General features: G+C 48.0%; 1 protein-coding gene across 3 annotated transcripts in view; it reads left to right on the top strand.

Annotated features, from left to right (window-relative positions):
- The window catches only part of LOC137358728 (bridging integrator 2-like), a 194,983-nt gene that overhangs the window by 103,916 nt on the left and 74,866 nt on the right, over positions 1-16,201 (top strand). For all 3 annotated transcript variants that reach the window (XM_068024988.1, XM_068024990.1, XM_068024989.1), the window contains 2 exons: positions 2,075-2,248; positions 7,045-7,140. In XM_068024988.1, coding sequence (XP_067881089.1) covers positions 2,075-2,248; positions 7,045-7,140 — 270 coding nt within the window. The remainder of the gene's footprint in view (positions 1-2,074; positions 2,249-7,044; positions 7,141-16,201) is intronic.

The raw sequence follows: 16,201 nt of genomic DNA on the forward strand, positions 1-16,201 counted from the left end.
GTCATGGTGCCGTGTGGCACTTATCACCAGATCACACCTTGGCCTGACCCCCTACTCGTCTGGAACTTTCTCCTCCTTTGAACATGTCACTTGTTCCACCCCTCTCACCTATCTTTCAAAATCATTGTTTTCTACCACCCTCCCAAATATGATAAAAATGTTATCACCAAGATATCTTCACTGCTTTCCTCCCTCAGTTTCTGCACCGAACAGCTTCTCATCCTCAGTGATTTCAACCTCCATCTCAACTCATCACACTTTCTCTCTGAGTTCACTGCCCTCTTATCTTCCATAAATCTCTCCCTCCATGTAAACGCCCCAATCCATACTCATAGCCACCCCCTCAACCTTGCCATCTAATGTGGTTTTGCCTGTCTCATCATATCAATTATAGATAAGGCCATCTCTGATCACTTCCTTGTGTTGCTCTCTACCCACATCCCCCTTCCACACCCTAACCCTACCTCATTCTGTATTCATCCCTGGGAAAAAAATCTATCTCCTACTCACTTACAACTGTACTTTCAAAATCCCAACTATCGAACCTTCAGCCCTCCGTTCAGCACATTTCTGCAGCTACTGATTTGTTCAACCGCATCCTCTGCAACACCTTTGATGTTTTGGTCCCCATTAAAAAGATCAGTCTCTCTCACTCTGGCCATTCCCCCTGGTACAGCCCTCATCTCCACTCCCTTAAGTCCCAGGGTCACAGACTTGAAAGCATGTGCCAGACAACTGGTTTAGCCATTCACTGACAGATTTGGCTGGACCACATAATGCACTATCGGGTCCTACTCTCGTATGTTAAAACAGCTCATTATTTCAGGATCATCCTGGATTGCAAAGATAAACCCCAGCTTCTTTTCTCTACTGCAAACCATCCTCTTAACCCCCTCTCCCCTGTCCCCTCCGCCCTCACCTCCAACAATAAGTGCGAGGAACTCATGGACTTCTTTGTCACTGAGATCAAGACCATTCGATCAGCTGTCTCTGCCGCTTCCCTCCCTTTGGCCAAACTTCCTCTAAAACTCCCCCCTGCCCTAGCCCTGAACCCATGTCCTTATATAGTTTCTCTCCTTTCTCCCCTCATGCCGTCTCCAATCTCATCTTGTTATGAGACCCATCTCCTGCTCCCTCGACCCTATTCCCACCAAACTGCTGACCATCCAACTTCTCCTCCTGGTCCCCATGTTAGCTGATATTATTAATGGTTCTCTCTCTTGATGGAACTGTCCTTCTCTCCTTCAAATCTGCTGTCATCAACCCCTTCCTTGACTCCACCGTCCTTGCAAATTACCTCCCCATTTCCCACCTCCCTTTCCCATCAAGTCCTTGAACATGTTGTCACTTTCCAAATCCGCTGGCATTTTTCCCGGAACTCTATATTTGGATCCCTCCAATCAGGCTTCCGCCCCTGTCACTGTACTGAGACAGCTCTTATCAGAGTCACAAATGACTCTATGTGACTGTGACAAAGGTAAACTTTCCCTGCTCGTCCTTCTCGAGCTGTCTGCAGCCTTTGCTCCTGTGAAATGTTAGAGGCACTATATAAATACAACTTCTTGTTCCTGTGATTTTGACAAAGTTCCACATGACAGACTTCTTTCCCTAAACTAATGAATCGAAAAGCCACAGAAATCCAGGGTAGAACTTAAATCTGCAGAAGAAGCTTCTTAATATTAGTAAAGAGAATGCCTGGGAGAGGTGGACTGGAAAGATGGTTAGTGGTGTCCCACAACCCCTAGTGCTGTGAGCCCATGTTTTTCCAATCTACATAAAGCAGTCAAATACTGAAACTAATGAAACAAATGTAAAACTGCACATAAAAACAGAAAGTTCTGGAAATACTCAGCAGGTCAGGCAGCATCTGTGGAGAGAGAAGCAGAGTTAACGTTTCAGGTCTGTGACCTTTCATCTGATGACCAGAAAGGCTCCACACATTGACAGCAAGGTGCTGTGATTGGATGTATCTCACCCAGGAGGATACAGCAGCATGTTACAAATTTCAAGGGGCGTTTATTTCCAAAAATAATAAAACTGACATGATATTAATGCTGTCACATTTATCCCACAGGCCCCGGCTCTTACTACTGCTGATAAGCATGATGTGGAAGACATCGGAGATGTAGCTGATGAAGGAAAAGATACATCCCTGTCTTCCTCAGAGACTGAAGGCCTGGCTCTGGATGAAAACAAAGCTGGCGACAGATTACCTTGTGGAGAACTGCCACCTGGATTCATGTATAAGGTACCAGATCATGACATTCTCTCTGGTCGACATTCTCCGAGCCCTCACTGATTTATTTGCCCTTGTGATTGGGTGGAGCAGACCAGTATTTATTGCCCCTCCTTGCTTAAGAGTCAACCATGTAGTGTGAAATGAGAGTGAATTGTTGGCCAGACGTGTAGAGTGATGACAGGTTCCCTTCTCTCAGGATCATTAGTGAAGCCCAAGTTACTGATTTATTGAATTCAATTTATTAACTTACTCAGGTGGGATTTGAACTTCTGACCCCTGGCTTGCTGATCCAGTAACAGAAGCACTAGGCGACTGTACCTATCAACGTTGCTGAACTCTTTATGTGGTTGTGGGAAGTTAAAGGCAATGAAACAGAACTAAACTACGGGTCACTTCTGCAATTTGCCAGATTTAACCCTTTCGCGCAACAAACTGTTGTCAGCTTCTCTGCTGGCCGATTGAATGTGGTATCTCCTTGAAGCACAGGAAATATCAAACTTCAGGCCTTCACTAAACAAGTCAAAGCATCCCTCACACATCCCGGGCACACACTCTGTCTCGTGTGGAGGGGGGGTACTGGTCAGGAATCACGCGGGCGGGTCCATGCCAACGTTCGACATCCCTCTGCCTGCTAGTCCTGCCCCCATGATTCAGCCTCCTGTCTGATGATGTGGGACGGGCTGTGGTTATAAACAGGCTGACAGATAGGAACATAGTGTAGATATCAGTATTTATATCCCATTTTATCAACTCCAGTCACTATCAGTTCGAACCTAACATGGTGCCTCTGAGTGGCTTTCTGGAAGTTTCCAATAGGTGACTCAGAGACCAAGGTTTGTTTTTAAAGTGCACTTCCTCCAGTCTTGTGTCTTATAGCCTCGGGCTGTTAATATGATATATTATTCAAGGTCTGAAGATTTCCACAGGATTTGCAGCAGCAGCAAAATAAATATCAGGATTCACGCAATGATCCCGGCCCGAGCTCAAACTTTCTCCTGCCCAGGCCTCCCAGACACCTTTCCTCTCCAGACCCCTCTCTTGCCCATCCCTTCAGACCTCTCTCCTGCTCAGGCACCAACTCCCCCAGCCTCTCCGCCCAAGTCCCTCTTCTGCCCAGCTCCTCGGGCCTCGCTCCTGCCCAGGGCCCTGCTTTGCCATTCACAATTCTGCCCCCTTCTATCTTGCCCCCAGCCTGGTTTTGAAGCTGGTAACAGTTGGCCACCATCCCTTACAGGGGCTGAAAGTAAACAGAGACAAAATTGCTGCTAGTTTCAGTGAGTCAGTTATAGGGGAACAAGATAAACTGGTTCTGCCAGCTGACTGAAGACATTTGTTAATTTCTACCCTTCTCTCACCTTCACATGGTCCATCTCTGATACTTCCCTTCCCTTCCTCGACTTCTCTGTCTCCATCTCTGGGGATAGGCTGTCTGCTAATATCCATTAAAAGCCCACCGACTCCCACATCTACCTCAGCTACACTTCTTCACACCCTACCTCCTGTAAGGACTCCATTCCATTCTCCCAGTTTCTCCGTCTCCGACACATCTGCTCTGATGATGCTACCTTCCATGACAGTGCTTCTGATATGACCTCCTTTTTCCTCAACCGAGGATTTCCCCCCACTGTTGTTGACAGGGCCCTCAACTGTCCGGTCCATTTCCCTGCACCTCTACCCTCACCCCTTCCCCTCCCTCCCAGAACCGCAACAGGGCTCCCCTTGTCCTCACATTCCACCCCACCAGCCTCCACATCCAAAGGATCATCCTCCGCCATTTCTGCCACCTCCAGTGTGATGCCACTACCAAATGCATCTTCCCCTCCCTACCCCTGTCAGCATTCCGAAGGGATCGTTCCCTCTGTGACACCCTGGTCCACTCCTCCATTACCCCCACATCCTCGTCCCCTTCCCATGGCACCTTCCCCTGCAATCGCAGGAGGTGTAATACCTGCCCATTTACCTCCTCTCTCCTCACTATCCCAGGCCCCAAACACTCCTTTCAGGTGAAGCAGCGATTTACTTGTACTTCTTTCAATGTAGTATACTGTATTCGCTGCTCACAATGTGGTCTCCTCTACATTGGGGAGACCAAACGCAGACTGGGTGACCGCTTTGTGGAACACCTCCACTCAGTCCGCAAGCATGACCCTGAGCTTCCAGTTGCTGGCCATTTCAACACTCCCCCCTGCTCTCATGCTCACATCTCTGTCCCGGGATTGCTGCAGTGTTCCAGTGAACATCAACGCAAGCTCGAGGAACAGCATCTCATTTACCGATTAGGCACGCTACAGCCTGCCAGACTGAACATTGAGTTCAATAATTTCAGAGCATGACGGGCCCCCCATTTTACTTTTATTTTTAGTTATTTTTTTCTTTTTCCTTTTTTTCAATTTTTTTTCTGTGTTTATTTTATTTTATTTCATCTTAGTTTGTTCAGTTTGCTTACCCACTTTTTTTTAATGTTTGTACTTGCAGCTGTTCAATATTCAGTCCATTAACACCCTATCTGTACTAATGCTTTGTCTTTCAACACACCATTAATATTGTTTGCCTTTGCTCCACCTTCTGGTCAGTTATTCTGTGACCTTGTCCTATTTACACCTTCTCCTTAGTTAGCTGCAAACAGCTGGGTTATAAACAGGATGGGTATCCAAGCTCCCATTACATTTTACCTGTCATGTACTGCTTATTGTATTTGAGAGCAAGGGTATGTGGCTTCAGTGGGTCTGTTGTACACTAATTGACAGCAATTGATTGCTATGATTAGTCAATAACTGCATTATCATTATATCGTACAACTACCAGGATATAGAAGGTGGACTAGTTGGACCACGGTCTTTGTTTCCTATGGGGATGAAGGATCCACAGCTCAAATACTGGCAAACAGCTTCAGTCTAACATTACTTGCGCCTCATTTAAATAAAGTCTAGGCCCTTAATGAACCAGGTCCTGAGTGTCTGCACTGTTTCCCTGCTGATTGGTTTTGGCTCATCGGACACCGACTAGGCTTTGAGCCCCCGTTTCTCCAACCATATGGCAAAGTGGTGCCCAATACAGATCATCAGTCAAGAGTTAACTGTGAAGCATGTGAGGTTTTTGTTTTTTAAGCTGGAATTTAACTCATTGCATGAATTCACAGCTCATTATCTGGCAAGGACAGACATATGGTCTACTCCTGCTCTTATTTCTTGTGCTCTTGTGACCAGCATTTTAAAGATTCAACACATTTACAATTCACATTTTAAAAGAGAAAGAAAGGGAAGTGTAATTATAAGACAGTTTGGTGGGTTAGTGTGTATAATGCTGCCACCTTGTGGAGGGTGAATATCACTGGCCGGCCAATAAATTCTGGCGGGTTGTGTGCTGCACTTTCGACAGTGTGTCGATACAGAAGATTCCAGAGCTCTGCACCATGCAGTGAGTCCCTGATTTCAGCGTGGCGCCCGGAGCAGACACAAAGTGGGGGCCGAACCTGAACCTTCAGGGAGATGAGGGAAATGGGAGAGTGAGGCCTCACTGTCTGGAAGATTTAATGGGGGGGGGGGGGGCAATGAGAGCTTTCACTAGCATTATGAATTCCCAGGGTTCTCTTGGTTTGCAAGAGTCTCCATTGAGAGAAAATACTCTCATATCTCACAGGCACGGAGACTGAGAAGAAATACTGAAGAGAGAGAGAGAGAGAAAGGGAAGAGATAGGCGGGGCAGGAGGGTAAGAGACGGAACGAACAAATGCCACTTAGCCACTGTTTTAATTCAGATGAAATCGCTACACTGCACTCGAGCTTGCCATAAAATACAGCTTCCATAAATCAGTGCCACAAGCTGGACCTCAACTTTAAGCTTGCAGTGAGTGGGATGTAATGCACCTCAAGGCTAACAATGTATATTTTAATACAGGATTCTGACAATTTTGTATAGATTGCCCACCATATATTTCTGATCTCTTCAATATGTAGAATAACGCATCACATTGCTAAACTTGGGGTACATCAACTCATTGGAACTCATCACTTCATTTAAAACTATAGAGAAGCAAAAAATGAATCAGCTGGTAAAAGGGCTGTCATAACATTTAACTCTGACATTTTAAACCACCTCATTCCATGAGCCCAAAATAACAGCATGTTCTGAGCTTCTTACAGTGTCCACAGCCCTTTATGATGTGTCTTGGAAAGCTGTAACACTGGCACTGTGAGTTCCATCTTATCGCAGGGACTTAGCTGTGTGGTTCGAACAATTCAAAGACAAAATTGATCAAACGCTTGTTGCATAGTGGAGGAGGTCTCCAAACTGAGGCCAGTCTGAGGGATAAAATGCACTAACTTGACCACAACATTGGTAGAAGCATAATAGGAGCACATGGCCCTTTAACTGCTGCATGCTCGAGTTGATGCATCACCTGCCTCTTCATGCCTCATCTCATTACCAGATCAAGCAGCTCTGCTCTGCTATCTCAAACAAAAAACTCACCTTGTTCCGAATTGGGAACATATTCATTAACTTTGCAGCTGGACAGACCATGGTTTCGGTGCCAGCTGTTCCCTGTGCTCCAGGTGGTTTCTGGTTTCGATGTGGAGGTGACTGCTCAATTTTATAGCAATCATCCAAAGTAGACGGCAACTTGAGTTGCCATTGGCCATCACTTAACAACTGCTGTTAACTCTGGGTTCGTGACGAGGGGAGAGCGGAACACTCATAAAATGCCTGAAGGCTAAATTTTAATTTCAAACCATCTTGGGGAGTGTGTGCTGAAAATTTCAGGCAGGGACGAACAATATTTGATCTGCACTGTGTCCTCCTTGCAGGTTAAAGCAACATGCAGCCTGTGTGAGGAAACACACTTACAGTTTACTGAGGGTGACATCATATTGGTTCTGTCTTTCAATGAGACTGAAACACAGGTGAGATCAAACTATTTGATGAGTAGAGGATTGAGCAACTGGATGGGGCCAGCTCACAGCAAATTCACCGCTGGCCCCAACCAGGACCAGCTAAGGATTTCTCCCACTTCTTGGAAGAAAGGAATCCTGCCAAGCTGCAATCCAGTTCCAAGTAGTTGTCGACTCACAGAGACATTCAATCTGAACTAGCACTGAAATCCACACCTTTCTCAGAAACCCAACCGATCACTGGTGAAGGAAGTGGAAAATATCAGGCTGCTGCAGCCAGGCACACTATTCTCAGAATAGCCCGTCCCTACAGCATTGAAACTGTGCAGAGGGAAATGTACTCTGTATCGAATCAATGCTGCACAAACCCGGGATATCATTTTTAAACAGTGACAGACCTGACCCCACCAGTACTGTACCCCAGTGTTATACAGTGACAGACCTGACCCCACCAGTACTGTATCCCAGTGTTATACAGTGACAGACCTGTACCCACCAGTACTGTATCCCAGTGTTATACAGTGACAGACCTGCACCCACCAGTACTGTATCCCAGTGTTACACAGTGACAGACCTGCACCCACCAGTACTGTATCCCAGTGTTATACAGTGACAGACCTGTACCCACCAGTACTGTATCCCAGTGTTATACAGTGACAGACCTGTACCCACCTGTACTGTATCCCAGTGTTATACAGTGACAGACCTGTCCCCACCAGTACTGTATCCCAGTGTTACACAGTGACAGACCTGTACCGACCAGTACTGTATCCCAGTGTTATACAGTGACAGACCTGTACCCACCAGTACTGTACCCTCAGTGTTATACAGTAACAGACCTGCACCCACCAGTACTGTTCTCCAGTGTTATACAGTGACAGACCTGTCCCCACCAGTACTGTACCCCAGTGTTATACAGTGACAGACCTGTACCCACCAGTACAGTACCCTCAGTGTTATTCAGGAACAGACCTGGACACACCAGTACTGTATCCCAGTGTTATACAGTGACAGACCTGTACCCACCAGTACTGTATCCCAGTGTTATACAGTGACAGACCTGCACCCACCAGTACTGCATCCCAGTGTTATACAGTGACAGACCTGTACCCACCAGTACTGTACCCTCAGTGTTATACAGTAACAGACCTGTACCTACCAGTACTGTTCCCCGGTGTTATACAGTGACAGACCTGTACCCACCAGTACTGTACCCCAGTGTTATACAGTGACAGACCTGTACCCACCAGTACTGTACCCCGGTGTTATACAGTGACAGACCTGCACCCACCAGTACTGCATCCCAGTGTTATACAGTGACAGACCTGTACCCACCAGAACTGTATCCCAGTGTTATACAGTGACAGACCTGTACCCACCAGTACTGTACCCCAGTGTTATACAGTGACAGACCTGTACCCACCAGCACTGTACCCCAAAGTTATACAGTGACAGACCTGTACCCACCAGTACTGTCCCCCAGTGTTACACACTGACAGACCTGTACCCACCAGTACTGTATCCCAGTGTTATACAGTGACAGACCTGCACCCACCAGTACCGTATCCCAGTGTTAGACAGTGAAAGACCTGTCCCCACCAGTACTGTATCCCAGTGTTATACAGTGACAGACCTGTACCCACCAGTACTGCATCCCAGTGTTATACAGTGACAGACCTGTACACACCAGTACTGTACCCCAGTGTTATACAGTGACAGACCTGTACCCACCAGTACTGTACCCCAGTGTTACACACTGACAGACCTGTACCCACCAGTACTGTACCCCAGTGTTATACAGTGACAGACCTGTACCCACCAGTACTGTACCCCAGTGTTTTGCAGTGACAGACCTGTACCCACCAGCACTGTACCCCAAAGTTATACAGTGACAGACCTGCACCCACCAGTACTGTATCCCAGTGTGATACAGTGACAGACCGGTACCCACCAGTACTGTATCCCAGTGTTATACAGTGACAGACCTGCACCCACCAGTACTGTATCCCAGTGTTATACAGTGACAGACCTGTACCCACCAGTACTGTATCCCAGTGTTATACAGTGACAGACCTGTCCCCACCAGTACTGTATCCCAGTGTTAGACAGTGAAAGACCTGTACCAACCAGCACTGTACCCCAGTGTTATACAGTGACAGACCTGTACCCACCAGCACTGTACCCCAAAGTTATACAGTGACAGACCTGCACCCACCAGTACTGTATTCCAGTGTGATACAGTGACAGACCTGTACCCACGAGTTCTGTAACCCAGTGTTATACAGTGACAGATCTGCATCCACCAGTACCGTATCCCAGTGTTATACAGTGACAGACCTGGACCCACCAGTACTGTATCCCAGTGTTATACAGTGACAGACCTGTACACACCAGTACTGTACCCCAGTGTTATACAGTGACAGACCTGTACCCACCAGTACTGTACCCCAGTGTTACACACTGACAGACCTGTACCCACCAGTACTGTACCCCAGTGTTATACAGTGACAGACCTGTACCCACCAGTACTGTACCCCAGTGTTATACATTGACAGACCTGTACCCACCAGCACTGTACCCCAAAGTTATACAGTGACAGACCTGTACCCACCAGTACTGTATCCCAGTGTTATACAGTGACAGACCTGCACCCACCAGTACCGTATCCCAGTGTTATACAGTGACAGACCTGTACCCACCAGTACTGTATCCCAGTGTTATACAGTGACAGACCTGTCCCCACCAGTACTGTATCCCAGTGTTAGACAGTGAAAGACCTGTCCCCACCAGTACTGTATCCCAGTGTTATACAGTGACAGACCTGTACACACCAGTACTGTACCCCAGTGTTATACAGTGACAGACCTGTACCCACCAGTACTGTACCCCAGTGTTACACACTGACAGACCTGTACCCACCAGTACTGTACCCCAGTGTTATACACTGACAGACCTGTACCCACCAGTACAGTACCCCAGTGTTATACAGTGACAGACCTGTACCCACCAGTACTGTACCCCAGTGTTATACAGTGACAGACCTGTACCCACCAGTACTGTACCCCAGTGTTATACACTGACAGACCTGTACCCACCAGTACTGTATCCCAGTGTTATACAGTGACAGACCTGTCCCCACCAGTACTGTATCCCAGTGTTATACAGTGACAGGCCTGTCCCCACCAGTACTGTATCCCAGTGTTATACAGTGACAGACCTGTACCGACCAGTACTGTATCCCAGTGTTATACAGTGACAGACCTGTACCCACCAGTACTGTATCCCAGTGTTATACAGTGACAGACCTGCACCCACCAGTACCGTATCCCAGTGTTAGACAGTGAAAGACCTGTCCCCACCAGTACTGTATCCCAGTGTTATACAGTGACAGACCTGTACCCACCAGTACTGCATCCCAGTGTTATACAGTGACAGACCTGTACACACCAGTACTGTACCCCAGTGTTATACAGTGACAGACCTGTACCCACCAATACTGTACCCCAGTGTTACACACTGACAGACCTGTACCCACCAGTACTGTACCCCAGTGTTATACAGTGACAGACCTGTACCCACCAGTACTGTACCCCAGTGTTTTGCAGTGACAGACCTGTACCCACCAGCACTGTACCCCAAAGTTATACAGTGACAGACCTGCACCCACCAGTACTGTATCCCAGTGTGATACAGTGACAGACCGGTACCCACCAGTACTGTATCCCAGTGTTATACAGTGACAGACCTGCACCCACCAGTACTGTATCCCAGTGTTATACAGTGACAGACCTGTACCCACCAGTACTGTATCCCAGTGTTATACAGTGACAGACCTGTCCCCACCAGTACTGTATCCCAGTGTTAGACAGTGAAAGACCTGTACCAACCAGCACTGTACCCCAGTGTTATACAGTGACAGACCTGTACCCACCAGCACTGTACCCCAAAGTTATACAGTGACAGACCTGCACCCACCAGTACTGTATTCCAGTGTGATACAGTGACAGACCTGTACCCACGAGTTCTGTAACCCAGTGTTATACAGTGACAGATCTGCATCCACCAGTACCGTATCCCAGTGTTATACAGTGACAGACCTGTACCCACCAGTACTGTATCCCAGTGTTATACAGTGACAGACCTGTACACACCAGTACTGTACCCCAGTGTTATACAGTGACAGACCTGTACCCACCAGTACTGTACCCCAGTGTTACACACTGACAGACCTGTACCCACCAGTACTGTACCCCAGTGTTATACAGTGACAGACCTGTACCCACCAGTACTGTACCCCAGTGTTATACATTGACAGACCTGTACCCACCAGCACTGTACCCCAAAGTTATACAGTGACAGACCTGTACCCACCAGTACTGTATCCCAGTGTTATACAGTGACAGACCTGCACCCACCAGTACCGTATCCCAGTGTTATACAGTGACAGACCTGTACCCACCAGTACTGTATCCCAGTGTTATACAGTGACAGACCTGTCCCCACCAGTACTGTATCCCAGTGTTAGACAGTGAAAGACCTGTCCCCACCAGTACTGTATCCCAGTGTTATACAGTGACAGACCTGTACACACCAGTACTGTACCCCAGTGTTATACAGTGACAGACCTGTACCCACCAGTACTGTACCCCAGTGTTACACACTGACAGACCTGTACCCACCAGTACTGTACCCCAGTGTTATACACTGACAGACCTGTACCCACCAGTACAGTACCCCAGTGTTATACAGTGACAGACCTGTACCCACCAGTACTGTACCCCAGTGTTATACAGTGACAGACCTGTACCCACCAGTACTGTACCCCAGTGTTATACACTGACAGACCTGTACCCACCAGTACTGTATCCCAGTGTTATACAGTGACAGACCTGTCCCCACCAGTACTGTATCCCAGTGTTATACAGTGACAGGCCTGTCCCCACCAGTACTGTATCCCAGTGTTATACAGTGACAGACCTGTACCGACCAGTACTGTATCCCAGTGTTATACAGTGACAGACCTGTACCTACCAGTACTGTCCCCCAGTGTTATACAGTGACAGACCTGTACCCACCAGTACTGTACCCTCAGTGTTATACAGGAACAGACCTGTACACACCAGTACTGTATCCCAGTGTTATACAGTGACAGACCTGTACCCACCAGTACTGTATCCCAGTGTTATACAGTGACAGACCTGCACCCACCAGTACTGTACCCCGGTGTTTTACAGTGACAGACCTGTACCCACCAGTACTGTACCCCAGTGTTATACAGTGACAGACCTGTACCCACCAGTACTGTACCCCGGTGTTATACAGTGACAGACCTGCACCCACCAGTACTGTATCCCAGTGTTATACAGTGACAGACCTGTACCCACCAGAACTGTATCCCAGTGTTATACAGTGACAGACCTGTACCCACCAGTACTGTACCCCAGTGTTATACAGTGACAGACCTGTACCCACCAGCACTGTACCCCAAAGTTATACAGTGACAGACATGCACCCACCAGTACTGTATCCCAGTGTGATACAGTGACAGACCTGTACCCACCAGTACTGTATCCCAGTGTTATACAGTGACAGACCTGCACCCACCAGTACCGTATCCCAGTGTTATACAGTGACAGACCTGTACCCACCAGTACTGTATCCCAGTGTTATACAGTGACAGACCTGTACCCACCAGTACTGTACCCCAGTGTTACACACTGACAGACCTGTACCCACCAGTACTGTACCCCAGTGTTATACACTGACAGACCTGTACCCACCAGTACTGTACCCCAGTGTTATACAGTGACAGACCTGTACCCACCAGCACTGTACCCCAAAGTTATACAGTGACAGACCTGTACCGACCAGTACTGTATCCCAGTGTTATACAGTGACAGACCTGTACCTACCAGTACTGTACCCCAGTGTTATACAGTGACAGACCTGTACCCACCAGTACTGTACCCCAGTGTTATACAGTGACAGACCTGTACCCACCAGCACTGTACCCCAAAGTTATACAGTGACAGACCTGTACCCACCAGTACTGTATCCCAGTGTTATACAGTGACAGACCTGCACCCACCAGTACCGTATCCCAGTGTTATACAGTGACAGACCTGTACCCACCAGTACTGTATCCCAGTGTTATACAGTGACAGACCTGTCCCCACCAGTACTGTATCCCAGTGTTAGACAGTGAAAGACCTGTCCCCACCAGTACTGTATCCCAGTGTTATACAGTGACAGACCTGTACCCACCAGTACTGTATCCCAGTGTTATACAGTGACAGACCTGTACACACCAGTACAGTACCCCAGTGTTATACAGTGACAGACCTGTACCCACCAGTACTGTACCCCAGTGTTACACACTGACAGACCTGTACCCACCAGTACTGTACCCCAGTGTTATACACTGACAGACCTGTACCCACCAGTACTGTACCCCAGTGTTCTTCAGTGACAGACCTGTACCCACCAGCACTGTACCCCAAAGTTATACAGTGACAGACCTGTACCGACCAGTACTGTATCCCAGTGTTATACAGTGACAGACCTGTACCTACCAGTACTGTACCCCAGTGTTATACAGTGACAGACCTGTACCCACCAGTACTGTACCCCAGTGTTGTACAGTGACAGACCTGTACCCACCAGCACTGTACCGCAAAGTTATACAGTGACAGACCTGTACCCACCAGTACTGTATCCCAGTGTTATACAGTGACAGACCTGTACCCACCAGTACTGTATCCCAGTGTTATACAGTGACAGACCTGTCCCCACCAGTACTGTATCCCAGTGTTAGACAGTGAAAGACCTGTACCAACCAGCATTGTACCCCAGTGTTATACAGTGACAGACCTGTACCCACCAGCACTGTACCCCAAAGTTATACAGTGACAGACCTGCACCCACCAGTACTGTATCCCAGTGTGATACAGTGACAGACCTGTACCCACGAGTTCTGTAACCCAGTGTTATACAGTGACAGATCTGCATCCACCAGTACCGTATCCCAGTGTTATACAGTGACAGACCTGTACCCACCAGTACTGTATCCCAGTGTTATACAGTGACAGACCTGTACACACCAGTACTGTACCCCAGTGTTATACAGTGACAGACCTGTACCCACCAGTACTGTACCCCAGTGTTACACACTGACAGACCTGTACCCACCAGTACTGTACCCCAGTGTTATACAGTGACAGACCTGTACCCACCAGTACTGTACCCCAGTGTTATACATTGACAGACCTGTACCCACCAGCACTGTACCCCAAAGTTATACAGTGACAGACCTGTACCCACCAGTACTGTATCCCAGTGTTATACAGTGACAGACCTGCACCCACCAGTACCGTATCCCAGTGTTATACAGTGACAGACCTGTACCCACCAGTACTGTATCCCAGTGTTATACAGTGACAGACCTGTCCCCACCAGTACTGTATCCCAGTGTTAGACAGTGAAAGACCTGTCCCCACCAGTACTGTATCCCAGTGTTATACAGTGACAGACCTGTACACACCAGTACTGTACCCCAGTGTTATACAGTGACAGACCTGTACCCACCAGTACTGTACCCCAGTGTTACACACTGACAGACCTGTACCCACCAGTACTGTACCCCAGTGTTATACACTGACAGACCTGTACCCACCAGTACAGTACCCCAGTGTTATACAGTGACAGACCTGTACCCACCAGTACTGTACCCCAGTGTTATACAGTGACAGACCTGTACCCACCAGTACTGTACCCCAGTGTTATACACTGACAGACCTGTACCCACCAGTACTGTATCCCAGTGTTATACAGTGACAGACCTGTCCCCACCAGTACTGTATCCCAGTGTTATACAGTGACAGGCCTGTCCCCACCAGTACTGTATCCCAGTGTTATACAGTGACAGACCTGTACCGACCAGTACTGTATCCCAGTGTTATACAGTGACAGACCTGTACCTACCAGTACTGTCCCCCAGTGTTATACAGTGACAGACCTGTACCCACCAGTACTGTACCCTCAGTGTTATACAGGAACAGACCTGTACACACCAGTACTGTATCCCAGTGTTATACAGTGACAGACCTGTACCCACCAGTACTGTATCCCAGTGTTATACAGTGACAGACCTGCACCCACCAGTACTGTACCCCGGTGTTATACAGTGACAGACCTGTACCCACCAGTACTGTACCCCAGTGTTATACAGTGACAGACCTGTACCCACCAGTACTGTACCCCGGTGTTATACAGTGACAGACCTGCACCCACCAGTACTGTATCCCAGTGTTATACAGTGACAGACCTGTACCCACCAGAACTGTATCCCAGTGTTATACAGTGACAGACCTGTACCCACCAGTACTGTACCCCAGTGTTATACAGTGACAGACCTGTACCCACCAGCACTGTACCCCAAAGTTATACAGTGACAGACATGCACCCACCAGTACTGTATCCCAGTGTGATACAGTGACAGACCTGTACCCACCAGTACTGTATCCCAGTGTTATACAGTGACAGACCTGTCCCCACCAGTACTGTATCCCAGTGTTAGACAGTGAAAGACCTGCCCCACCAGTACTGTATCCCAGTGTTATACAGTGCCAGACCTGTACCCACCAGTACTGTATCCCAGTGTTATACAGTGACAGACCTGTACACACCAGTACAGTACCCCAGTGTTATACAGTGACAGACCTGTACCCACCAGTACTGTACCCCAGTGTTACACACTGACAGACCTGTACCCACCAGTACTGTACCCCAGTGTTATACACTGACAGACCTGTACCCACCAGTACTGTACCCCAGTGTTATACAGTGACAGACCTGTACCCACCAGCACTGTACCCCAAAGTTATACAGTGACAGACCTGTACCGACCAGTACTGTATCCCAGTGTTATACAGTGACAGACCTGTACCTACCAGTACTGTACCCCAGTGTTATACAGGGACAGACCTGTACCCACCAGTACTGTACCCCAGTGTTATACAGTGACAGACCTGTACCCACCAGCACTGTACCCCAAAGTTATACAGTGACAGACCTG

Source organism: Heterodontus francisci, chromosome X (assembly GCF_036365525.1).
Source record: "Heterodontus francisci isolate sHetFra1 chromosome X, sHetFra1.hap1, whole genome shotgun sequence".
Lineage (NCBI taxonomy): Eukaryota > Metazoa > Chordata > Chondrichthyes > Heterodontiformes > Heterodontidae > Heterodontus > Heterodontus francisci.